Source organism: Lissotriton helveticus, chromosome 7 (assembly GCF_964261635.1).
Source record: "Lissotriton helveticus chromosome 7, aLisHel1.1, whole genome shotgun sequence".
NCBI classification, from domain to species: domain Eukaryota; kingdom Metazoa; phylum Chordata; class Amphibia; order Caudata; family Salamandridae; genus Lissotriton; species Lissotriton helveticus.
In genome coordinates this window covers 592,666,432-592,694,122 of record NC_136068.1, presented here as the reverse complement: position 1 = coordinate 592,694,122, position 27,691 = coordinate 592,666,432, and the positions used below count along the sequence as shown (strand labels likewise).

The 27,691-nt window shown below is 45.3% G+C and overlaps 1 protein-coding gene across 1 annotated transcript in view; it reads left to right on the top strand.

The window, feature by feature from the left end:
• Positions 1-22,816, top strand: part of F12 (coagulation factor XII) — a 119,931-nt gene extending 97,115 nt beyond the window's left edge. The window contains exons 11-14 of the mRNA XM_078653206.1: positions 5,641-5,777; positions 9,142-9,282; positions 10,117-10,265; positions 22,394-22,816. Of these exons, the coding sequence (XP_078509332.1) occupies positions 5,641-5,777; positions 9,142-9,282; positions 10,117-10,265; positions 22,394-22,609 (643 nt within the window). The 3' untranslated portion in view covers positions 22,610-22,816. The remainder of the gene's footprint in view (positions 1-5,640; positions 5,778-9,141; positions 9,283-10,116; positions 10,266-22,393) is intronic.
• The last annotated feature ends 4,875 nt before the right edge of the window (positions 22,817-27,691 follow it).

Below are 27,691 nucleotides of genomic sequence, written 5' to 3'. Positions count from 1 at the left end.
GAAGCTTCCCCTGGGTAGCAGCCGTAACCATAGATTGTGTGGCTGCCTTCCCAAACATGCTTGGTATGGGCAGCTTTGCAGTAAAAGTTGGATCCTGACTAATTAAGGTCTCTCGCAATGCTGATGCAGTGGACCACTCAACTGCCTCTCTCTCCCCCATGATTAAAATAATAATGATTTTTTTTACTCAACACTAGTACAGGAAGCGTTAGGCCCAGGAGGATCGAGGGGCAAGAGAAAATCGAACAATGGTATCAATGGGACCGTCAGATGGTATCCCTAATATTGCCCCTGAGCCCTGGTCACTTTAGCCAGCAGAGATACAAACTGTCAGGGCAAGTCTGAAGATAACAGCCAGCCACAATATAAGGTCGCAATAAAAAAAACAAGTAAGAACTCAATAGCATACCTCCTGGGGAGCGAATGTTAGGGGCGTGGCCCAGCCCACCCTCCTCCGGGCGTGGACAGGCCCGCCCCTGACATAGGCTTTGCTCAGGCGCGTCCACGTGCATCAGGGCCGGACTGGGAACTACAACCGGCCCTGGCAAAGCGCTCGGCTCGGGGGGTGGGGGGGGGTTGTGGGTGCCACCGAGCACTTTGCCAGGGCCGGTTTTTGGCCGATTTTGGTACAGGGCCGATTTTGCAGCTGCAAAGACGGCCCTGTAACAAAAACGGCCCCCAGGGACCCAAAACCGGCCTCCACCTGTGCGGCGCACCAGGGGATTGCCCGGTGCCCGCTATGGCCAGTCCGGCCCTGGCGTGCATCCCGCTCTGTGGGAGCCCCGAGCTGAATTTGAACACCTCCTGGCGCGGGAAAGCAGCATTGGCTGCAGCGGCCATGTGCAGGGTGGGAGATGGAGTCCCCTGCCTCTCTCCTCCTCTGTGCCTGGTTGCGATGGCTATGACGGGCTCCCACGCTGCGGGCGCCCAAGCTGAATTTGAACGCCTCCTGGCGCTGGGAAGCAGAGCTGGCAGCAGCGGCCACGTTGCAGGGTGGGAAATGGAGTCCCCTGTCTCTCTCCTCCTCTGCGCCTGGTGCCTGGTTGTATTGTATTGTATTTTATTGTAATTGCATTTATATAGCGCTTACGACCCCTGATGAGGCGTCAAAGCGCTTTTTCAGCAAGTAGTTCACTACTCCGGAACCCATAAAGGATTAGTGTTGAGTTAGGATAGTGAAACATGATAGTAATTTGAGTGGTGGATAGGTTAGTCAGTTATTTGGATTCAGAAGGATAGTGGAGTAATAGAAGAGGGGAAAAGGTTTGCATTTATATAGCGCTTGTTACCCCTGATGGGGTGCTAAAGTGCTTTTTTCGGCGAGTAGGACTCTACTCAGGAACCCATAATGGATTAGTGGTGAATTAGTATAGTGAAATATGAAAGTAGTTTGAGTGGTGGATATTAGTCAGTTATTTGGATTGAGAAGGATAGCAGAGGGGTAGAAGAGGGAGAAAAGGTTATCATTTATATAGCGCTTGTTATCCCTAATGGGGTGTGGAAGCACTTTCTTGGCGAGTAGCACGCTACTCCGGAACCCATAAAGGATTAGTGGTGAATTAGTATAGTGAACTATGAAAGTAATTTGAGTGGTGGATATTAGTCAGTTATTTGGATTGAGAAGGATAGCGTTGCGATGGCTATGACAGGCTCCTACGCTGCGGGAGCCCCAGCTGAATTTGAACGCCTCCTGGCATGGGAAAGCAGCGTTGGTAGCAGCGTCGCAGGGTGGGAGAGGAGTCAGTCCCCTGCCTCTCTCCTCCTCTGTGTTCCTGGTGCCTGTTTGCTATGGCTATGATGGGCTCCCACCCTGCAGGAGCCCCGAGCTGAATTTGAACGCCTCCTGGCACAGGAAAGCATCGTTGGCGGCAGCGGCCATGTTGCAGGGTGGGAGATGGAGTCCCCTGCCTCTCTCCTCTTCTGTGCCTGGTTGTGATGGTTAAATGTTGTAATGTCCAGTCGACGTGGCAGGGGTATGCTACATCCTTCAGGGAGCGTTGATGTACTGGAGATTTCTCTTCACACTTTGAAAATGTTCATTTAGGCTGTCCTCCTTTCTTCAAGACACTTTCTGGTCGGTTAAATCCTCTTCGATAGACGTTTCTTTGCAAGACTTTTCCGAGTTCTGTTTGGAGCGTGATTCAAATAGTCTCCTTGGGGCTGAGTAGCTCATATTTGAAAAATCCCCCGTTTCTTCACAATTGCAAGTATTGGCCAATCAAGTAATTGACTTAATGTTTGTACTTCCCCTTTAAGAAATATATGAGAAATTATAGATATTATACCGTTAACATGTATATATAACAAATTATAGAGATTACACCGTTAACATCGTAATTTGGGGGTGAAATTTAAACACAAGATGTACCGTTTGGGTAATTACTGAATGCGAGGGGCATTACAGGATAATTTTTTTTACTCCAGCAAATACTTCAGGTAATTTTTTTAGCACAAGACAACAAATCCAAATGTAGTGTTTTGAATGTGAGCTACCTTGAATCAACTTGAAATTACGTTTTTTTAATAGAATTTTACCTGAACGGGCTGTTCAGGTAATTTTTGGAGTGCAAGATGAATTTTGTGTAATTACGTGTAATTCCATCTAATTAGCTCTAGTACATGGGTACTCACAAACATTTGCCATGGGGCCGCAAAGTACAGTGTGCGGTATGACCGAGGGCTGCACTATTGCCAGCAGGGTGGTGGTAGGGGGTGTGAGTGGGTCAGGGATTGTGTAAAGAGGTCTAAAAAAAATTAGATAAATTGATAAATGCTTGCTCGTTTATTTAACATTTAAAAAAAATATTAGTGCTCAGCAACTATACAGCAGCTTGTGCTGCTGTTCACAGGGGGGCCGCATGTAAAGGTCAAGGGGGCCGCAAGCGGCCCTCGGGCCGTACTTTGAGTATCACGGCTCTAGTACTTTAACATTATGCTGATTATGCAACAATTAACCCTCTTGGCCACGCCCCCACTCATGCACAGTATTTTTTAGATTTAGCATTTACAACCTACATAAGGTAATTAGTGTATTCCAGCTCTTTGTGGTGGATAAGGGTGAACTTTATCTCTTTTGAAGTAAGTAGCATTATTAGGGGAGGGTGATTCCCAGGACTCCAAGAGGACCCTCTCCCAATTACACCACATTGCAGAGGAAAGTTCATTATTTCACCTCCTGTCTTTCTCTATGTAACTAGCCCCCTGTTATCTACTTATAATTAGGACATTTCGTAATGCATTCCTGAGAAGAAAGGCACCACAGTGGACAAGAAAATGGCAAATATCTATTGTTTTCCTAAATCGAGTGGTGAAATCTGGTTTCTCAATTTCATTACCTACGCACAAAATAGGCAAATAAACCCAATAAACAACAGGAATTAAGTAATCACCACAAATGCAACTTATAATCAGTACTCAAGCTTATAACATACCGTAAGGGGCTAGAGGAAATACTGAGGCTCCCTGGCTCTGTCAAAATCCCATGGAGTAGGTATATTAGGGATCAAATGGTGAAAGCTGGGTATAGGATCCCTGTGGGAAGACCAGTTGGCAGCTGGGTCCATAAGCTGGAATACCATTAAATTGCATTATGCTCAGTACAAATTGGATTCAATGCAGTCTCAAGCCACTTTTGGTTCTTATCTGATGCTTTCTGAGCAGCGAAATTCGAGTTTAAGAAGAAAGGGTTCCTTGATGAGAATGAACCGCTGGGAGCCCGGAGACGATATCTGCAGTTTCATTATGGAACTCTTCTTCTATTCTCCTTTACCTCAAGCTGGGCTCGCCAGCATGAGCAGGGTAGATGGGATTATCCCGCCTGTGGTGCCAGTAAGGAACCTGTAGAGCATGTCCTATTCTACTGTCCTGCCTATGACAATTGGAGAAAAAAATTGATCCTTACAGTATGTCGAATACTAGGGGTGAGAAGGGATGTAGGGACCCTTCGTAACTTAAGATATGACACAAAACAATGTATTGTCTTTGCCGTTTCTCGCTACCTTTTGGCAATGGAGAGGACCAGGTGTTTGATCCTTAAAGCAAACACAGGGCCTTATACATTGATAGCATGGGGGGCTTTTAATGATTCTGTTATTCCACCCCCATGAGAAATCTGTGATGCTGTGCCCCAAGAATATACTTGCCTAAAAATTAGTAGAGAGTGGTCACGATTCATGCCCCATTTGCACATTTAGGAATGATCAGGGCCTGCTCTGAGCTGTCAACCACTCTTTCTTACACACTATGGCACTTTATGTACACATGGTCCAAGATTGCTTAGCCATACCATTGTGATTTTATTTATGGAGCTGGAAAAATGTTCTGATAATATAGATTGTATGATGTTGTTTTATGTTGCTTTTACATGCTTATGGTGTGCAATAGCACGATTTTAATATTTTATGTTGATGAAATTGTCTTCTATACTTTTATAGCATGTAGCCAAAATAAAGTATTTTGAATTCAATTGAATATAATAAATCCATCACCATCAGTGCTACATGTCACCAGTCACCATCAGTTTAAATCTTCAATGATCAACATTTGCATCACACAGCATCACCCATCACCAGCCCCCATCCATGCCCTATCTTAACAATCAGAGTAAGTTTTAATGGTCACTGAGAAAAGCAGACACTTCAGTATGCACATGGTATAGAAGCCTGTACGTCAGTGTCCGCACCCTAATAATACCTTCAGTTCCTCATCTTTGGATGCCCCAGCCCCTAGTTCCATTTTCTCCAGGTCTGACTTTTGTTTCCCAATTTCATTCCACATAAAATTCTCCTATGCAGCAGACCTCCTGTCTCAAGTTTCCATTTCCCATAGCCTTCATTTCGACTATCTTGTGCTCACCGCTACTTTTCTCTAGTACCAAGATCCTTCAGTGCAGCGTTTGCAGTTCTTCCTCTCTTTGTACACCACACTTACAGTCCTGATTCTATGTTTCAACCTCAAAACTTCTAGTGTATATCATCCAATGCCTACACCCTCCTCTAGCCCTCTGGACCCTTCTCCTAGTTCTCCTATACAGCTTTCCTAAACCTTCAAAGCCTATCATCAAATACCATATTCTTAAGTCTCCATGACCAAGAAATTTCCTGATTCTCCACTTACCTATTCTACATTTGTCCTGAATGTTCAGCCCTCCTTGCATTGGCTCCCTGATCTTCTGTACTTTTGTCAAAAGTTCCCACATCCCTAAGTTTGCACATTCTACAGCCCTCCCTTCCCCTAGCTTCTCACCTTCAACAATTGTGTTCTCCAGATTCCCGATCCCACAGCCCGATCCTTTATCCTGATTCTCCAGTTCATAAGCTTTGCCAGTATTTGGTATTTCTTCCTTACAAAGCGTGTTCCAATCTCGTAATCCCTAGAGCAGCACCTTTTATCTACAGTAGGTCTGACTCTCCAAATACACCCATATGGTGAATAGTTAAATGCTGGCACAGACCAGTGATGAACCATCAGACGATGGCTTGGCTTGACCTCCAGCGGAGACTGGTTTTATAAAGTGTACATTGGGGCCTCCCTTTGGCTTCCCGCATTCAGAGCTGAAGTGCCTTACTCCTCTGCAGATGGTTTGTGGCTGAATAGCATGAGCAAAGCATTGTAAACAGCACACTGTGTCTTTGTCCTCAGCTCTGACCCCTCTCAGATGACTATTGTACTTGGGCAGAACAACTTCAACGAGACCAGCAAGAACACAGCTACGTTTCAGGTGCAGGCGTACTTTCCACATGAAGAATATGTACAGAGCACATATGTCCATGACATCGGTGAGTTGCAACTTAAGATGAATAGGCCTGTGTTGGGTAGGCCAGATGTGGGGATATACTACATACTTAACTGAATAAGATGCAAAATCCTGGCAAAATGTAGCCTCTAAGAATGACCCCGCCCAGATTTGTAGACCCAGCATAAATTGTGACCTCTCTCCAAGATAAAATTTCCCGGAAGCAAAACCTATTGAACATCAGTGAACCCACATACAGCACATCACAACCTGCAGTAATTCCATTTGAATACTTCAGTTGTTAAATATTTTAATAACAAAACCAACAAAGACAAGCTCAGGCTAGGGTTTAGCGAACACGTGTTTCAGTATGAATTATTTCTTGTCGGAGGACAGAAACTGATACAATATCAAACTAGGCAATACTTGGTTGAAGACTAATCTAAAGCAAGTCAGGCATAGGAGGTTTGAAATCAATGTAATATCCAATATGTCAGAAAAATCCGATGCCATGATATTTTTCACAGGATTCTATATTGTATGATGGAATATTGTGACACAATAATATTGTGTCCAAAATATTGTTAACAAAAGTATTTCTTTTTATTATAATCAAAATAAAAATATCAACAGCAACAATATAGCCAGTAAAAATATACAACATACAAGATTATCAGGGCATATTTACAGAGGCATTACTCACATTATGTAATTTAATTCTACTGTTTTTTGGTAGTGTTACATGCCTTTGTCAATTGGCCCTAAACATCAAAAAAGGGACTAAAATGTGAATAGTCAGGGAAAATAATTTACACTTAGTATAAATAGAAAGGACTGTGCCCTCTTTTAACTTTTACTAACAAGGAGTTGGAAGTTTCGGTCGGGGTAGACTCACAAAGGCATATAAGATTCCTTCCTGTACTCATAAAAGCTTTTGTCAGTGAGCCCCAATGACTACAAAGTTATAGGGTACAAACATTTATTATTGTAATAAAAGTAAATAGATTTAACCATAATACAATAAAAAAATAACCACCTTATAAAAACGTATTTTTTCATGGATGCAAATTATTCTGTGTAATAAAATATATTTAATGTAGAATTTTTATTTGAAATAAAATATCATATATTTTGTAACTTCTTTCACATCTGCAAAAATAATTTTCTAAATGAAAGTAACAATAACTATTCCAAAATGTTAAAATGAATTCTTTAAAAATAAGTAAGCATTTCACAAGCATAATAAAAATGAATGAAATTATCCAAATGTTTTTCATTAAAAAAATACCCTCTTAAATAAATTAATATGATAATACCACATATCTGTAATTCTACAAATGTTTAAACAATATATAAATATGAAACACTTAGATGTATTATTATAATGTAAAACTATTCACATTTTTAAAATAACCTATTTTTAAAAGTTTATATTTACTATGCCAACACCACAGCCATACACACTAATAAAAAAGCCTGATTTTAACTCCACTTTCACACACATTAGGGAACAATTGAATATTTGAGGAGCTGGGGAGGGTCAGATTTACTAATGTAACTCCAGCAATCAAATAAAAGGAAATAACATATATGTGGGTTGTCACTTAAGTATTGTAACTCCAATCCCACAAATACTTGTAAAAGTGCACATATTTGGGAGGAATGGGGGTAGATTTACTATTTTAACTCTCAAACCCCAAAAAAGTTAACATATTTAAAAAACAAAAGCAATACACTTTCAGGCACAGAGTGACTAATAAAATATTACTCTGGGTAGTTCTCAAGTTTAGGTGGAAAGTAGCACCTGTATAGAGCTCCCTCAACACCAGTGACACTCTAGATCTGCTGACCTCAAATGTCTGCTTTACTATCAAAGTCTTTAAGCATAGGAATAGCACAGTGCCATCCACCTGTATTTTAGCAAATCAAAGCTGTAATACTGTGCCCGGAGTGATAAATGGCTTTTGTCATTTACAGCTCGGCATGGACAGCACTGTGCTAGTCCTACGCGTAAAGACTTTGCTGAAGAAATGGCAAAAGACTTTGTCCCTTTCTATCTCAGCGTGGATGGCACTGTGCTAATCCTATTATGAAAAGAGACTATATAGCAAACCAATATTGTTGTACCGCCCTGATGATACATACAATCAAATTATTTGCGACCTAATACAGTTCATAAATGCTACAAAAATGTATATCCAAATTCAGAAACCATTTTATTTATATATAAATATATATATATCTTTTTTTTTCCATTTGTTATAAATATTTTATGTCATTTTTAAATATCTTTTCAACATTAGTAGCAATTAATTTAACAAAATACATACAACTACATATATCACATGTAATCACATAACACAAGACCAAAGAAAGAAAGGTGCTATACGACATATTCGGTCGTTGGAAAATTTAAAGGAGGCAATGCGGTGGAATAGGGGTCCCCGTTTTCCAAAAATTGTGCTAATCCTATTCTTAAAGACTTTGATAGAAAAGCAAACATTTCAAGTGTGCAGATCTAGAGTGTCGCTGGTCTTGAGAGTGCCCTATAGAGGAGCTGCTTTCCACCCAAACATGAGAACTACCTAGAGTTCTCTGCTTCTTTTTTGCATATTTAAAAAAAGTAGCATTATGAAAATTATGTCATGTATTAGCTAAATATAAAAACGTGTGTTACAAAATATTTACAAAAGAAACGTCATTAAAGTTATAGTTTATACTACCACACTAATATAGCACGTTATAGTCAAAAATAATAATAACAAATATAAAAAATATATTCTCACCTTCAATATTGCGTTCACAATATTTTGGCACCAATGGTATGGTGAAACAATTTTTTGGAGTTGCTATTCAGGTATTTCATCTCATAGTTAGTGTGTACCTTATCAATACTGTCATCCATTCATTCATTTCATTCTGTGGAAATTCTAGGTTTCACCATGGACTCAGAAATGTGTTTCAGCCCCCAGATCAGAACCCTCTTCAGTAAAAATCAATTTTCGTCCACTCAAAACACAGAGTCAGGTTCTCCACATGATGGAATATTTGCCCTGGGTCTTTGAGTGATAGCCTTTCATGGCCATAGCAGGCAAAGTAAGACTTGGGTGGTCGATAAAGAAAAAGGAGTGGAATAACATGTACATAAGAGGCAGAGTGGGAGCTGGTGGAGGACTCAGCTTCCAAAAATTATAACATTGAATACTAGTAAAGCATAAGATGACCAGCAACAGTCTCTTACTGGAACTGAGCCCCTTAGAGACCAGAGAAGTGCCTCCAGCAGAGAATAACACTGCAACAGAGAGCAGCACCTCACCCACCGCCTTACAGATCCCCTAGGAGTACTTAACCCAACATACTCTCTCAAATTCCTTCAGCCTTTATCCACATCTCTCTCTTCCTTGCAGCGTTGGTGCGCTTGAAGGAGAAGGATGGCCATTGTGCCGAGTACTCCTCTTTCATACAGCCGGCCTGTCTGCCCAGTGGTCAAGATCCTGTGAGCGCTGGCACGCAGTGCGAAATAGTGGGATGGGGTCATCAGTTTGAAGGTAAGTTTGGAAAGGGCATACAGAAGGATCACAGTACAGACCAGGAAAGTGTGCAAAGCAGGGAAAGAGGTCAGTGCAGAGGGAGGAGTCAGAACAAGCAAGTGAGCATACAAAGGGCCTGTACACAACAAGGGGGAAATCAGTGGTGAAGAAACATTCGAAATGGGCAATGGCAAATTCTTGCGAAAGTGGACAAGTCGGAATAAAGACGGAGTGACAACCTGGTAAGAAGAGGCTTGAAGCAATGTAAGTGGGCAGAGTAGAGGAAGTTGGCAAAGCTGGGAAGGGGAAGAGCAGTGGAAGGGGCAGAGCAGATGAAGCAGATCAGAAGTGTAAAGGATGAGGGAACGGAAGATCCTCCTGCCGTGCATACATATTAAGGATTTGTGAAGATTCTTTGGTTCCTTGAATGAATATTACAAACCATCTTGCATACCTGGGATGAAGGATTAAGAACCAATAGTGCACAGCATGAGGAGTTGAGAACTTTTGTTAGCATATGGGATGGGATGAGGGGGTGAGAACCTTCTTTAGTTCCTGGCAGAAGGGTTGAGAACTATTTTAGTACATAGGCTTAGGGATTGAAAGCCTTTAAAGTGTAGGATGAGATGTTGAAGACTTGCTTTAGTGTGTAGGGTAAGGGATTGAGCTTTCTCTGTGGTTGGTAGTTGAGCAACCTCAGGTGTATAATCATGCTTGCCTGTTGATGATCATTTTAGGCCCATTTTATGGATCGGCTGGGGCCTGGGTCTCATCCTGTAACTGAGGCACATGGATCTACTCTCTCCCAGTATTAGATTCCTCCTTTCACATGGGCAATCTTCTCTCACGCAGAAGCCAGCGAGTATTCAGATTTTCTGCAGGAAGCCTCTGTACCCATCATCCCCCTGGATCGCTGCCGTGCTCCAGACATCCATGGGAAGCGCATTGGCCCCGGAATGCTGTGCGCTGGGTTCCTGGAAGGAGGTACTGATGCATGCCAGGTAAGGCTGACCTTTCACCTGGAGAAAACCCTTTATTCCAGGTAGAACACGCTGAGAAAATGAAGGGGGTTCCTGTGACCCCACTCCCCATTGACTCTCTTATGACCATGTTTCAGTTTTAGATTCTCTGGTTTAGGGGGGGTCATAGTGTGTTGTCTGTAGTACACATATACAGTGATGCAGGCCTAGATACCTATACTCCCATAGCACAAGAGTGGCTAGGCATAACATTGTCATTTAAGACATTTGGTGCTATTGACAAACAGTCCTTAGCACTCCAGATTAGAAACCAGCCACACAGGAAACATAAACTACAACTACTTCACAACATAAAAGGATGGAGAGTAGGGAAGGGAGTAAAAAGCATATTATAGAAGAATACAATGTGTACTAGGTGTGACCATAATGAAACACCAAGCCAGAATTTGACTTTTGACGCTCAGAGAAGAGAAAATGGGTTTCTGCTTCTCTGCCATAAGGCTCTGACTTTCAGGAGAGGCAATAGTGGTAATTCAGAGTTTGACAAAGTTAAAGGGGCTTCCTCTCAGACAAACTTTCAGTTTTCCTACTTTGTGAAGAGATGGGGAATCACAGAGGTTTACATATCTTAGCCCCAGAAATTCTTGACACAGAGTCAGGAGCTACTTGTGATAATTGAAAACCATACTGAGCTGCTGTCTAATAAAAGGATTCAATAAGAATAAGGCTACACCAAGGCTAGGTGACTTCACTGCCAGTGGTGTATACCACTTCAGTCTCTGGGAGCAAGAGGAATTAAAGGCAGTATGGCAAAATGTTTACCAATGGAGTCCCCAAGAACCAATTTTGTCATGTTACTTTTGAGAGGGAACAAGAGAAAACAAAGACAAACAGAAAAAGAGAATGGAGGGGAAAATAGAAGGGAGAGCAAAAAGAAAGGAACAGAAGAAAGAAAAAAATGAATCAATGAGGATGAACAAAAGACTAGAAAGAGGAAAAAGGGAAAAAGAAACCAAAGAGAGCAAAAGATGAAAGGAGATAGAAGAAGAAAGAGAGTAAGAGAATAGAAAAAGAATGAGGAACTAAAAAGAAACAAGCAGTGAAACAAATGACTGGAGAAGAATAAGAAAGAAGGAAGAATAACAGATAAAAAGAAAAAAGAGAAAAACATCAGAAAGAAAGAGAACGGGCAAAGGACAGAATGAAAGGAAAGAAAGAGGGCTAGGAAAAAATTAAGAAACTGAAGATTAGAGAAAATTGATAAAAGGAGTGAAGCACAAGAGGAAAGAATTAGCAAAAATAACAACTAAAGGAATTAAGTGAGAAAGAGAAAGGAAGACAGTCAAAGTACAAAGAGGAATATAAGAAGAAAGAAGGGAAGACAGAAAGGAGTGGAATAACAAGTAGAGAAAGAAGAAAACAAGCATTTACAATGCAACGGTTTCGCCTTACAAAAAGTTAGACACGCTTTCAGTTTTAGTAGAGGAGACCCCTTGCCTCCCACTGCAGCTGAAGCATTTCAGCGCTGTGAATTAACCCCCTCCTGGGAGAGTTAGCTCTACTTTTTCAGAGAACTTTTAAGGCATCTGCAAAGTGGACTCTGGCCCAGGGCCCCAGCCTTTCAAAGGGGGTGGGAGTGAAGGGGAGGTGTGGTGTGAAAGAGCCAGCTCTGTTCTACAGATTTTTGCGCTCATCACTTAGATTAATTTTTAAAGACAATCTTGGAAATAGTTTATTTTTTAATTTATTTTTAATGTATATTACAGACATTTTGCAGACAAAATGTGTTATACAAGGAAGCCATAGCTGGATGGATTGGTGAAAGTATGAATGGATGAGTGAAGGGGTGAATGGAATGATGAGGGAAAGGATGGATAGATGAGTGAATGCAATGGGGGGCTGAGCAGAGAGTGCATCAGTGAAGGGACGGTGCAAGGAGAGGCTGAGGAGAGTGCAGCAGTGAAGGGACAGTGCAGGGAGAGGCTGAGGAGAGAGTGCATCAGTGAAGGGACAGTGCAGGGAGAGGCTGAGGAGAGTGCAGCAGTGAAGGGACGATGCAGGGAGAAACTGAGGAGAGTGCAGCAGTAAAAGGACGGTGCAGTGGGGGGCTGAGCAGAGAGTGCAGCAGTAAAAGGACGGTGCAGTGGGGGGCTGAGCATAGAGTGCAGCAGTGAAGGGACGGTGCAGTGGGACTGAGGGGCGAGTGTAGCAGTGAAGGGATAATTCAGTGAGAGGCTGAGGAGAGTGCAGCAGTGAAGGGACAGTGCAGGGAGAGGCTGAGGAGAGAGTGCATCAGTAAAGGGACAGTGCAGGGAGAGGCTGAGCAGAGAGTGCAGCAGTGAAGGGACGATGCAGGGAGAAACTGAGGAGAGTGCAGCAGTAAAAGGACGGTGCAGTGGGGGGCTGAGCAGAGAGTGCAGCAGTAAAAGGACGGTGCAGTGGGGGGCTGAGCATAGAGTGCAGCAGTGAAGGGACGGTGCAGTGGGACTGAGGGGCGAGTGTAGCAGTGAAGGGATAATTCAGTGAGAGGCTGAGGAGAGTGCAGCAGTGAAGGGACGGTGCAGTGGGGAGGAGGAGTGAGTGCAGCAGTGAAGTGACGGTGCAGTGAGAGGCTGAGGAGAGTGCAGCAGTGAAGGGACGGTGCAAGGAGAGGCTAAGGAGAGAGTGCAGCAATAAAGGGACGGTGCAGGGAGAGGCTGAGGAGAGAGTGCATCAGTGAAGGGATGGTGCAGGGAGAGGCTGAGGAGAGAGTGCAGCAGTGAAGGGATGGTGCAGGGAGAGGCTGAGGAGAGAGTGCAGCAGTGAAGGGATGGTGCAGTGAGAGACTGAGGAGAGTGCACCAGTGAAGGGACGGTGCCGGGAGAGGCTGAAGAGAGTGCAGCAGTGAAGGGACGATGGAATTGGAGGCTGAGCAGAGAGTGCATCAGTGAATGGACGGTGCAGGGAGAGGCCGAGGAGAGAGTGCAGCAGTGAAGGGATGGTGCAGTGAGAGACTGAAGAGAGTGCAGCAGTGAAGGGATGGTGCAGTGAGAGGCTGAGGAGAGTGCAGCAGTGAAGGGACGGTACCGTAAGAGGCTGAGGAGAGAGTGCTGCAGTGAGTGATGGTGCAGTGGAGGAGTGAGGGCTGCAGCCTGGATGGGGGGGCTGAGCAGAGAGTGAAGCGATGGCGCAGGGAGAGGCTGAGGAGAGAGTGCTGCAGTGAAGCGATGGTGCAGTGAGAGGCTGAGGAAAGTGCAGCAGTGAAGGGACGATGCAATGGGGGGCTGAATAGAGAGTGCATCAGTGAAGGGACGGTGCAGGGAGAGGCTGAGGAGAGTGCAGCAGTGAAGGGACGATGCAATGGGGAGCTGAGCAGAGAGTGCATCAGTGAAGGGACGGTGCAGGGAGAGGCTGAGGAGAGTGCATCAGTGAAGGGACAGTGCAGGGAGAGGCTGAGGAGAGAGTGCATCAGTGATAGGATGGTGCAGGGAGAGGCTGAGGAGAGAGTGCAGCAGTGAAAGGATGGTGCAGTGAGAGACTGAGGAGAGTGCAGCATTAAAAGGACGGTGCAGTGGGGGGCTGAGCAGAGAGTGCAGCAGTGAAGGGACTGTAACAGGGAAGAGACGGTATAGTGGAGCTGAGGAGAGAGTGAAGGGATGGTGCAGTAAGAAGCTGAGGAGAGTGCATCAGTGAAGCGATGGTACCGTGAGAGGCTGAGGAGAGAGTGCAGCAGTGAGTGATGGTGCAGTGGAGGAGTGAGGGCTGCAGCCTGGATGGGGGGGGGGGCTGAGCAGAGAGTACAGCAGTGAAGCGATGGCGCAGGGAGAGGCTGAGGAGAGAGTGCAGCAGTAAAAGGACAGTGCAGTGTAAAAATAAAAATATGCCTTACCTCTAACATAAACTAAAATCAACATACATACCTGTCTGAACAACTCCGTGCACAGCGGTGCACATCGCTGAAGGGAATCGCCACAGGCCATGTTGAACCTAGAAAAGAGAAAATAAACATAAGATTAGCAAAAAAAATGAAAAAATGGCTTACCTCTGAACGAAAACAGAGACAGAGAGTGAGGTAGTGAAAGAGAGTGAAAGTGACTTAGTGAGATAGAAATAGAGAGAGTGAGGTAGTGAGAGAGAGAGTGAGGTAGATAGAGTGAGACAGAGAGAGTGAGGTAGTGAAAGAGTGAGTTAGTGATGGAGAGTGATTTTGGTGGTAGTGAGATAGAAACAATGAGTGATGTTGTGACATAGTGAGATAGAGAAGGACTGAGGTAGTTTAAGAGAGAGTGAAAGTGACTTAGTGAGATAGAAAGAGAGAGAGAGTGAGTTAGTGAGATAGAGAGTGACGTAGTGAGTTGGAGAGAGAGAATGAACTTGTGAGCTAGTGAGATAGAGAGTGAGTCAGCGAGAGAGTGTTGTAGTTATTTTTTGAGTGAGTGACTTGTGTTATAGTTAGGTAGTGAGAGTGATATGGAAATAGATAGAGTGATGTTATGGAGAGAGTTAGTGAGAGAGAGAGTGAGATAGTGTTATAGATATAATTTGAGTAGTGATGTAGTTATTTTTGTTTTGTGGGAGAGTGAAGTAGATATAGAGTGAGGTAGTGAGAGAGAGTGAGGTAGTGAAAGAATGAGGTAGTGAGGGTGAGAGTTGTTGTGCTGTATTGAGATAGAAACAGAGAGATGTTGTGAAGTAGTGAGCTAGAGAGAGAGTGAGATAGTGTATGAGAGAGTGAAAGTGAGTTAGTGTATTTGAGAGAGAGAGAGAGAGAGAGAGAGAGAGTGAAGTAGTGATTTAGAGAGAGAGTGAAGTTGTGTGGTAGTGAGAGAGTGATGTAGTGAACTTTAGAGAGAGTGTTGTGATATAGTGAGAGAGAGATAGTGAGATAGAAATAGAGTGAGGTAGTATATAGAGAAAGTGTGAGGTAGTGAGAGAGAGTGAAGCAGTGAGTTAGAGAGAGAGAGAGAGAGAGTGAAGTTGTGAGGTAGTGAGAGAGTGTTGTAGTGAATTTTGGAGAGTGTCATGATATAGTGAGGCAGTGAGATAGTGAGATAGTAATAGATAGAGTGAGGTAGTGATGTAGAGAGGGTAAGGTAGTGAGATAGAGAGAGTGAAGTTGTGAAGTAGTGTGTTAGAGAGATAGTTACTGTGGTAGTGATATTGTGATGCTGTGAGAAAGAGAGTTGAGTAGTGAGGTAGAGAGAGAGTGAATGAGAGATAGTGTAGTAGTGTGAGAGATAGTGAGGTAGTGAGAGAGATACTGAGTTAGTGAAAGAGAGAGTGGGGTAGTGAGAGTGAGGTAGTGAGAGAGAGAGTTTGAAGGGACGGTATAATGGAGCTGAGGAGAGAGTGAAGGGACGGTACCGTAAGAGGCTGAGGAGAGAGTGCAGCAGTGAGTGATGGTGCAGTGGAGGAGTTAGGGCTGCAGCCTGGATGGGGGGGGTGGGGCTGAGCAGAGAGTGCGCCAGTGGAGGGATGGTGCAGGGAGAGGATGAGGAGAGTGAAGCAGTGAAGGGACGATGCAATGGGGGCTGAGCAGAGAGTGCATCAGTGAAGGGACGGTGCAAGGAGAGGCTGAGGAGAGTGCAGCAGTGAAGGGACGGTGCAAGGAGAGGCTAAGGAGAGAGTGCAGAAATAAAGGGACGGTGCAGGGAGAGGCTGAGGAGAGAGTGCATCAGTGAAGGGCCGGTGCAGGGAGAGGCTGAGGAGAGTGCAACAGTGAAGAGACGGTATAGTGGAGCTGAGGAGAGAGTGAAGGGATGGTGCAGTGAGAGACTGAGGAGAGTGCACCAGTGAAGGGACGGTGAAGGGAGAGGCTGAGGAGAGTGCAACAGTGAAGAGACGGTATAGTGGAGCTGAGGAGAGAGTGAAGGGATGGTGCAGTGAGAGACTGAGGAGAGTGCACCAGTGAAGGGACGGTGAAGGGAGAGGCTGAGGAGAGTGCAGCAGTGAAGGGACGATGCAATGGGGGGCTGAGCAGAGTGCATGAGTGAAGGGACAGTGCAGGGAGAGGCTGAGGAGAGTGCAGCAGTGAAGGGACGATGCAATGGGAGGCTGAGCAGAGAGTGCATCAGTGAATGGACGGTGCAGGGAGAGGCTGAGCAGAGAGTGCAGCAGTAAAGGGAGGGTGCAGAGTGCAACAGTGAAGGGACGGTATAGTGGAGCTGAGGAGAGAGTGAAGGGATGGTGCATCAGTGAGAGGCTGAGGAGAGTGCATCAGTGAAGGGACGGTACCGTAAGAGGCTGAGGAGAGAGTGCAGCAGTGAGTGATGGTGCAGTGGAGGAGTGAGGGCTGCAGCCTGGATGGGGGGGTGGGGCTGAGCAGAGAGTGCGCCAGTGGAGGGATGGTGCAGGGAGAGGATGAGGAGAGTGAAGCAGTGAAGGGACGATGCAATGGGGGGCTGAGCAGAGAGTGCATCAGTGAAGGGACGGTGCAAGGAGAGGCTGAGGAGAGTGCAGCAGTGAAGGGACGGTGCAAGGAGAGGCTAAGGAGAGAGTGCAGAAATAAAGGGACGGTGCAGGGAGAGGCTGAGGAGAGTGCATCAGTGAAGGGCCGGTGCAGGGAGAGGCTGAGGAGAGTGCAACAGTGAAGAGACGGTATAGTGGAGCTGAGGAGAGAGTGAAGGGATGGTGCAGTGAGAGACTGAGGAGAGTGCACCAGTGAAGGGACGGTGAAGGGAGAGGCTGAGGAGAGTGCAACAGTGAAGAGACGGTATAGTGGAGCTGAGGAGAGAGTGAAGGGATGGTGCAGTGAGAGACTGAGGAGAGTGCACCAGTGAAGGGACGGTGAAGGGAGAGGCTGAGGAGAGTGCAGCAGTGAAGGGACGATGCAATGGGGGGGCTGAGCAGAGTGCATGAGTGAAGGGACAGTGCAGGGAGAGGCTGAGGAGAGTGCAGCAGTGAAGGGACGATGCAATGGGAGGCTGAGCAGAGAGTGCATCAGTGAATGGACGGTGCAGGGAGAGGCTGAGCAGAGAGTGCAGCAGTAAAGGGAGGGTGCAGAGTGCAACAGTGAAGGGACGGTATAGTGGAGCTGAGGAGAGAGTGAAGGGATGGTGCATCAGTGAGAGGCTGAGGAGAGTGCATCAGTGAAGGGACGGTACCGTAAGAGGCTGAGGAGAGAGTGCTGCAGTGAGTGATGGTGCAGTGGAGGAGTGAGGGCTGCAGCCTGGATGGGGGGGCTGAGCAGAGAGTGCAGCAATGAAGGGACGATGTAATGGGGGGCTGAGCAGAGAGTGCGTCAGTGAAGGGATGGTGCAGGGAGAGGCTGAGGAGAGTGCAGCAGTGAAGGGACGATGCAATGGGGGCTGAGCAGAGAGTGCATCAGTGAAGGGACGGTGCAAGGAGAGGCTGAGGAGAGTGCAGCAGTGAAGGGACAGTGCAGGGAGAGGCTGAGGAGAGAGTGCATCAGTGAAGGGACAGTGCAGGGAGAGGCTGAGCAGAGAGTGCAGCAGTGAAGGGACGGTGCAGGGAGAGGCTGAGGAGAGTGCAGCATTAAAAGGACGGTGCAGTGGGGGGCTGAGCAGAGAGTGCAGCCGTGAAGGGACTGTACAGTGGGACTGAGGAGAGAGCGTAGCAGTGAAGGGATAATGCAGTAAGAGGCTGAGGAGAGTGCACCAGTGAAGGGACGGTGCTGGGAGAGGCTGAGGAGAGTGCAGCAGTGAAGGGACGATGAATGGGGGGCTGAGCAGAGAGTGCATGAGTGAAGGGACGGTGCAGGGAGAGGCTGAAGGGAGTACAGCAGTGAAGGGACGATGCAATGGGGGGCTGAGGAGAGAGTGCATGAGTGAAGGGACGGTGCAGGGAGAGGCTGAAGGGAGTGCAGCAGTGAAGGGACGATGCAATGGGAGGCTGAGCAGAGAGTGCATCAGTAAATGGACGGTGCAGGGAGAGGCTGTAGAGAGAGTGCATCAGTGAAGGGACAGTGCAGGGAGAGGCTGTGGAGAGAGTGCATCAGTGAAGGGACGGTGCAGGGAGAGGCTGATGAGTGAGTGCAGCAGTGAAGGGATTGTGCAGTGAGAGACTGAAGAGAGTGCAGCAGTGAAGGGATAGTACCGTGAGAGGCTGAGAGAGAGTGCAGCAGTGAGTGATGGTGCAGTGGAGGAGTGAGGGCTGCAGCCTGAATGGGGGGCTGAGCAGAGAGTGCAGCAGTGAAGCGATGGCGCAGGAAGAGGCTGAGGAGAGAGTGCTGCAGTGACGGGATGGTGCAGTGAGAGGTTGAGGAGAGTGCAGCAGTGAAGGGATGGTGCAGTGAGAGGCTGAGGAAAGTGCAGCAGTGAAGGGACGATGCAATGGGGGCTGAACAGAGTGCATCAGTGAAGGGATGGTGCAGGGAGAGGCTGAGGAGAGTGCAGCAGTTAAGGCGACGATGCAATGGGGGCTGCGCAGAGAGTGCATCAGTGAAGGGACGGTGCAGGGAGAGGCTGAGGAGAGTGCATCAGTGAAGGGACAGTGGAGGGAGAGGCTGAGGAGAGAGTGCATCAGTGAAAGGATGGTGCAGGGAGAGGCTGAGGAGAGAGTGCAGCAGTGAAAGGATGGTGCAGTGAGAGACTGAGAAGAGTGCAACAGTGAAGAGACGGTATAGTGGAGCTGAGGAGAGAGTGAAGGGATGGTGCAGTAAGAGGCTGAGGAGAGAGTGCAGCAGTGAGTGATAGAAATAAACATAAGATTAGCAAAATAAACAAAATGCCCTACCTTAACTGAAAAACAGCAGCATACATACCTGTCTGAACCACTTCGTACACAGCAGTGCACACAGCTGCACGGAGACGCCACGGGCCATATTGGACCTGAAAAACAAAGAAATAAACATAAGATTAGCTAAATAAACCAAATGCCTTACCTTAACTGAAAAACAGCAGGATATATACCTGTCTGAACTACTTCGTGCACAGCAGTACACACAGCTGCAGGGAGACGCCACGGGCCATATTGGACCTGAAAAACAAAGAAATAAACATAAGTTTAGCAAATTAAACAAAATGGCTTACCTCCAACAGCAAAACAGCAGCATACATACCTGTCTGAACCATTTCGTGCACAGCAGTGCACACAGCTGCACGGAGAGGCCACAGGCCATATTGGAACTGAAAAACAAAGAAATAAACATAAGATTAGCAAAATAAACAAAATGCCTTACTGCAACAGCAAAACAGCAGCATACATACCTGTCTGAACCACTTCATGCACAGCAGTGCACACAGCTACACGGAGACGCCACGGGCCATGTTGTACCTAGAAAAGAGAGAAAAAAACCTAAGATTAGCAAAAATCAAAAAGATAGATTACATCAAACAGCAAAAGAGCAGCATATCGGGACCACTTCGTGCACAGCAGTGCACACAGCTGCACGGAGACGCCACGGGCCATATTGGACCTGAAAAACAAAGAAATAAACATAAGATTAGCAAAATAAACAAAGTGGCTAGCCGTTGTGCAAACAGCATATGTCCAGCTTCTCAAGTATCACGAAAACGCAGAGGCGTGGGGTAGGCCATCGTGTGCTGTTTTCGAGCACCAAATGTGGCATTTTCATGTTTTTGAAAGCAAATAGTTATGTATTTTGCTACCCCTCCCCTCCTCGCCATTTCAGTTATTCACCCTCAGGTAGAACTCAATGTTCTATTGGATGTCCAAAGTTCAGGTGACCTCAGGGTAATTCAAGATGTAAATGAAGCTTCTCGCCGCCCACTGTAAATTGAGCACAATGAAGAATTGAGCACTGGAACTGCGCAAGTTTGATATTTAGATACGCTTTACGTGCGTATGTTGTAAACTTTCATTTTTTAACTAAAACTTTTAATGCTAAAAGCTTACCATGTGGAAATCGATGCAAGCGTATTCAGGAGTTTGACGGGCATGCATGAACTCAACAGAATGAGATACGTCTTTTGAAAATAGAATCGCTTGTGTAAATGTATTTTCCTGTAACACTTCCCACCTGTGTGGCCAGCAATAGGACCCGTTGCTTAATGTATGCTGATGGTATACCTGGTGGGAACAGATTGTTTTGGAACTGTGGCTTTGGTTTTTCATCATCAGACTGACACAGCAAGAGAAAGGCACAAAAAAGTCAGAAAGATAGGAAAAATTGAAAAGGGAGGAGGCAAAGACGAAAAAGAGCATGCAGGAGTGAGAGACAGGAGGTGTGGCTGGTGGAAGAAAGAGGCACGAGTTGGAACCTGGGGGCTAGGCAGGGCGGGAATTTAAAAACATACAACCGGGGAGCATATTTATTTTGCTTAAGTTTCTAATCCACTGTGGCTGGGACTGATCAATAAAAACGTGTCATTCAATTATGAAAACGCGCAGCAAAAACATAGCAGAAAAACTAAAGGTTTGTTACTGCGTAAAATCTAAGCCACAACCAATAGTATAGATGACCCAAATTAAATTAGAAAGAAATACTAACTCGCCCGTTTTTTTTTTTTTTTTTTTAAAAGGGTCAATCACTTACTTCCCGCTGCACGTAGATACAGCATAAACAAACTCCGAAAGCCTTTGCAAATTAAGCTTAATGTCTATTTAACATTAGGGCAGTTTTAAATGGTGCCGAACCTGCGCTAGCAAGCACACGCTCTGCTGAAACGCCGGCTTCCGCCTGCACAGTGCACGCAGGAGGGTTTAGTATGAATGGAAAATAAGCTTGGGTGTGGCAGCAGAGATTAGAAAACCAGGGAAGTGCGCTGTTGAAAAGGTAAACGTTTCAACTAGCATGCCATGAATTCAGAAAAACAGAAAAGTATTTAGCTCTGACAAGAAAAACAAAAAATACGCGGCTTCACTTAACACCCCCAGTAAACTGCTCGACTCTAGTAGCTGATTGTTTACGTGAATTGAAAGGCATGTTCAGTTCCTAGCTGGCTGGGGTATAATAGTGTATTTAAAAAGCAAAGAAGGAATCGGAGCTACAGACCCAGCAACAGCCCGTCCATTTCAAAGATGACGTGGGTGACAGGTAAAAACTGTGCTTGTCCCATGATCCCAGCTTCTGCGCGCTCCATGCTGTCAGCGTCCATAGACCCAAGCAACAAAACAAAAGAAGGACTGGGTTAGAAATCATAACCTGTAAAGCCGCGCGGCAACCATAGAAGAATGAAGCAGTCATCTTAGAAATGACTACTTTCTTATTGAACGCAGATTCGCATAATCAACTCGGTATACAAAGTATACACTGTGAAGTAGATGGCTTATCCCTGGCTTGTCAACACAAAGTAAATCCGTAAAAGGTGAAAGTAAAATATTTTTTATAAATTTAATTTACATATAATCCTCTTATTTCTTAAAATTAAAATGTTTTATTACGAGTTCAGTGGTTTGTAATAAAGTAGGTTTCGTTAATTGTTAAGTCCGACCCACGTTTCTAAATTGAAGTTCCGTATTATTCCCAGACAGTCGCAACACTAGATAACAAGTCAGGTCCCGGGCCGGCCAGCCAATCAGAGCGCGGCCCGGGAAATGACGTCACGGGGGTGTCCCGGGCCGGCAGCCAATGGCAGCGCGGCCCGGGACAAAGGGGCGGGGCTTAAAAAAAGCCCGAGAAACGCCCCCGAATCGCGTTTTCGAGAGAAAACGCGATTGACAGCCTCTGCCTCCCAATGGCTAGCCTCCATTTATGGAGCTAGCCAATTGGAAACAGAGGCTGTCCTAACCTCACTATTAGAAACAACAGATTTCGATCTGGGAGTGGCTTCGCCCCTCGCCAGGTTACGAAACCTAAAAAATAAAGCAAAGAAAGAAAGATGAAGGAGAGAAGGTAAGAAAGGGGAGAAACGAAAAAAAGGAGGAAGGACAGCGAGAATGACTGGAAAGGGAGAAAAAAGAGATAATGAGCTGAAGAGCGAAATAATTGGGGAAAGAATTACATGAAAGAGGAGAGTGAGAGAAGTTGAAGTGAAGAAAGAAACAGCAACAACAATATAGAAATATTCAGGTAAAAAAGAAAAAGCAAAGAATGCAAGAAAGTAGAGGGATAGAAAGAAAAAGGGAGAAGAGAAAAGATGTAGAGATGATATAGAATGATAAAATAATACATTCAGAAGTTACGACGGGCTCAGCTTGGTGTACGCTTCATTTTCTGCAGCCTCTGTAAAATTAGTATAATCTCTCTAGTAGAATAGTTTTCTTGTGTTAACCTTTTCCCTCCCTTCTGCTATCATGTCTCTTTCTAGGGCGATTCTGGAGGACCCCTGGTGTGTGAGCTCGAAGGTCAGATGGTTCTGCATGGAGTTGTCAGTTGGGGCTCTGGATGTGCAGACGAGAACAAGCCTGGGGTGTACACCAATGTGGCAGCCTACAGTACATGGATCCAAGAAGTCATGAGTCGGTACAGAGCCAGTCCCATGGGCGATGCCCCGAATTCTGCAGCCTCCTCTCATCATCAGTGACATGCATGCTCAAGTATTGAATGTCAAGAACCTTACTCCTTAAATTTCTATCCACGAGAAAGAATACTATCTAATTAATGGAATAAAAATATATTTAATTCTGTTGTCGGGAAAAATAATCAGACACCTCATAAATGTCTTATGTGTTCCATGATTTTAGTAACAAATATTCTAATATTAAAGACACCTATCACTGCCAAATATGAACACAGTTTCACTGTCTCTATCTCTGTGTGTCTCTTTCTCTTAATCTTTTCCCCTCTCTTTCTGCAGCCATATATATTCACCACTCATCCCCAGCCATCGGCAAGCTTTATCCTCTCTCCATCCATCTGAGCAACCATTGTTTCCCTCCAGTCATTTAAGGACCCTTTTCTCCTCATCAGCCCTTTGAACTCCTCTCCCAGAAATCAGATCCATAGAACGACTTCTCCATCAAAGGTGAATTTCTACCCATCCACTGGAGGGCCCACTCTGCTTTCTACTGGCAGTGTATATCTCTGCTGTCAGTGAAGGTCCTATCCTTATGGGAGACATCCAATGTCTGCCACATTTATCATGCCATCGAAAGACGTTTTTCCTTCTTCACGCATTTTAGAGTCTGCAAACATAGGCTAACCTCTTCTTCACTGAATCCATTGTAGGTTCAATTTCTCTCTCCAGTTACCATATGTCTGCTTCCTCTTTCCAGAATAAATCTCCCACTGACTATTACCCAGTAGATGGGTGTCACTAACGCAAATAACCTCTCAAATGGGCTTCATATGGGTTCTGTAAACTTGTTACACCATCTTTCTGTACCCGCAACAGAATTGAAGAAAAGGCTGGCAGTCTCCAAAAGCCAGCTATGAGTCAACTGACTCTTTAATCAGTTCTTTAAATAGTGGAGTGAGCCCTAGCGAGTAGTCACCTTACAACTGGTGAATAATATGAGGCGATATTGGAATTGATACGGACTACATTGTCTTCCAGGTCTTTGATAATTCACAAACGCCACAGACAACCAAGTGTCACTCTAGCTTTTGCATCACAACTTGTGCAGATATGTTCAAAGCCTGGTGTATAGAGATAGAGGTAGATGTACCCTCAAGAGGGGAATCGCCTGCAGAAACAAATCTCCTACATCTAAAGTCACTTATGCAGCTTTACATATCCACACATTCTGAGATGGAAAGCTGATGGTCCTGATCAGGGGTCTCTAAACCTATCAGTAATAAGAGATACTTATGTTCAATAAAATCCATCCCGAGCTACTAATAATTTTAGTGCCATACACATAAGAAAGAATATATCAGTGACCACTCTATACAAGATTACCAGCCATGATCACCTCAGTGTAGGAATACCAGCAGTAGTGTAAAAAAGGCATTTTCAGTTTGGAATGCCTCTACAAGGGTAATACATAATACCAACAGCTACAATGCATCTGGCACCAAGGTAAAAATACTGAGGTGATAATATTACTCCCAATGCTGCATGATTTATCATTCAAATATCAGTTTTAAATATAGAACGGAAATTCTGGGTTTTGAAAATACATGTTTTCATCTTGAATACTTACATTTCAATTTTGACATACATATATTAATTCAACCAAGCAAAAAGCTGCTATTATCGTAGGCTAGGCTGCACACAAGAGAGCTACTCAAAGGTAGCTGGAGAGCTACTTATAGGAAAAGCCGGGCCCGGCTAAAAGGCACCAATAAACCATGAATTGCAGAATAAGGTACAACTTAGTCAGCAAGATATCTTCTGAGGTAGGGAAACCACTGCATTTTTGCACTGACTTTAAGAACAAGTAGTATAGAAAATGCCATGATGTTTCTCGTCTTTGGTTTGCATCTTTTTTTCCCAAAATAATAATATTTTAATTCTGTTTAGATATCATCTGGAATTGAATTTTGAATTCACCTTGGGGTAGAGTCTTCTCCTTTGGAACCTCCCTTATTCCTATGCTTTACAGCAGGAATCCCTTTCCTCTCGCTACTCCTCAGAGTGGCATGGTTTGCGACTGTTTGGAGATTGAGGAGGATGTCATAGAGCCGGACTGGACTCAGAACCAAAAACAGCCCAACCAAATATAGCCCACCTTATCCCACAATTCACAAAGCAAGTTTAGTGAGATAGCTTGCGCCCCTTTGGGGCCAGGGCTGGATTGACTACCGGGTGTTTTGGAATGCTGCCGAGCTGGGGGCAGATTTCACTGCGGTGGGGGCTGATTCCGTTCATGGAGACCTGCGTGTGCTTCGAAATGATTAAGTGGTACAAAAGGGGGTGGTGATGGACGGAGCATCTGAACCAATCAAACACTCACACCCAGTCAACAGATCTGGTTTTAATCCATCACCGTTCTTTAGCCCACTCTGCCACCCCAGTTCAGACATGGCCATATGCAAATCAGTCTGACCCTGTGCCTCATGGGAACAATCCAACCCGAACTGCCAAGCCATGCCTTCCCTGGACCGGAAACAAGCTTCCGAGGACCGGTTTCTGGCATTTCAGCAGTCTTCAGCCCGGCTTGCTTGAATCCAGTGGCAAAGTGAGCAAGGGGCTCACGTCTGAGCATACCCTGCCAACTTATGGCGAACAAAGTGGTACAAAAGGGGGTGGTGATGGACAGAGCATCTGAACCAATCAAACACTCACACCCAGTCAACAGATCTGGGTTTAATCCATCACCGTTCTTTAGCCCACTCTGCCACCCCAGTTCAGACATGGCCATATGCAAATCAGTCTGACCCTGTGCCTCATGGCAATAGTCCAGCCCGAACTGCCAAGCCATGCCTTCCCTGGACCGGAAACAAGCTTCCGAGGACCAGTTTCTGACATTTCAGCCGCCTTCAGCCCGGCTTGCTTGAATCCAGTGGCAAAGTGAGCAATGGACTCACGTCTGAGCATACCCTGCCAACTTATGGCGAACAAAGTGGTACAAAAGGGGGTGGTGATGGACGGAGCATCTGAACCAATCAAACACTCACACCCAGTCAACAGATCTGGGTTTAATCCATCACTGTTCTTTAGCCCACTCTGCCACCCTAGTTCAGACATGGCCAAATGCAAATCAGTCTGACCCTGTGCCTCATGGGAACAGTCCAGCCCGAACTGCCAAGCCATGCCGTCCCTGGACCGGAAACAAGCTTCCGCGGACCGGTTTCTGGCATTTCAGCCGTCTTCAGCCTGGCTTGCTTGAATCCAGTGGCAAAGTGAGCAAGGGACTCATGTCTGAGCATACCCTGCCAACTTATGGCGAATAAAGTGGTACAAAAGGGGGTGGTGATGGACGGAGCATCTGAACCAATCAAACACTCACACCCAGTCAACAGATCTGGGTTTAATCCATCACCGTTCTTTAGCCCACTCTGCCACCCCAGTTCAGAAATGGCCATATGCAAATCAGTCTGACTCTGTGCCTCATGGGAACAGTCCAGCCCGAACTGCCAAGCCATGCCTTCCCTGGACCGGAAACAAGCTTCCGAGGACCGGTTTCTGGCATTTCAGCCGTCTTCAGCCCGGCTTGCTTGAATCCAGTGGCAAAGTGAGCAAGGGACTCACGTCTGAGCATACCCGGCCAACTTATGGCGAACAAAGTGGTACAAAAGGGGGTGGTGATGGACGGAGCATCTGAACCAATCAAACACTCACACCCAGTCAACAGATCTGGGTTTAATCCATCACCGTTCTTTAGCCCACTCTGCCACCCCAGTTCAGACATGGCCATATGCAAATCAGTCTGACCCTGTGCCTCAATAATTAAAGCACAACAAATTTTGTTTAGTACACGCAGGTTCCCATCAACGAAATCAGCCCCCAACTCAGCAGTATTCTAAAATGCCCTGTAGTCAGTCCAGCCCTGTTTGGGGCGGTTGGGAAGGGTGTAGATGGAGGCCACTTTTTCCAGCCAGAACATTAAAAAAAATGCATTTTATAGCACAATTTTTGAAATTCATTTCCTAAAAAAATATACTTTTTACAGGCATGTCTGAAGGGGGTCACATGGGCTGTTCCAATCTTTCAGAGTTTGATAAAATGTCCAAAAGCATAATTTCTTAATAACAACCAATCATTTATGTGCCTATGAGAACATTTTGCGCCCAGTAGAAAAACAGGATGTACAGAAGGTAAATACATTTTAGCGATGAAGGAAGCAACCTCTATCTGATACACTGTGCCCTACTGCAAAGAGCAGGGTTCTCACTATGTACCCTGTACTCCGACCCACATCAATATCTTAGTACTGGGATTTTTACAGAGCTCTCACTGTGTACCTCTCCATTGACCTCCATCACACAAACCTATCTCACAATGATCCTCTATTTTATCTTGCACTGTACATGGATAGCCCAAGATTTAGCCATCAGAAGAACTTACATAAGATGCGTCTAATGAAAACAATGGAGTGCTCCGGGCTTCTAATGGTCAGCAGAAGACTGGAGCATCAACATTCCGATGTTTAACAAAGGCTTCACAGAGCCTGAGGGTTTTTTACCCCCCTGTGACTCAGTGAGGCCTTTGTTTTACAAATTAGAACACTCTGCCCTCTAGAGGTGGAATGTTCTAATATCCTTAGAGCCCTATGTAGCGGGCTCACCCAGTCATTAAAGGCCCACTTCCTTGTTAAATGCTGGAGCGGGCCTATAATGGCCGGTAGAGCCCGGTAGGATGGGCTCCAAGTCTATAGTGAGGAATCTACAGAGCTCTTCCAAATCTCAAGTGGTGGCTGGTAAACTTTGAAAGGGCTGTATGTTACAAAAAATGTGTGACCTGCACATATACTGACTGCACAATATCTCATGACCAACATATCGCTTAGGTAAGCATTCAAAGGGAAGAATAGATTCATTATTCTTAACTTCACATCTACTTTCATCAATGATATACTGGTAGTCGATGTTATGGAGTGGATTTAAATGCAAGTCGATATTATAACTTCAATATTGTGGTCCAACATATTTGAAAATGATAGTACATACATCTCCATCGTGATTTGCACCAAGTGAGTAAAGCAAGCAAGCCTTGCTTCGACCAGGGTAGTGTCAGGAAAAAACTGAGCATTTTACAGTAGTATTTTCAAATTCGTTGACT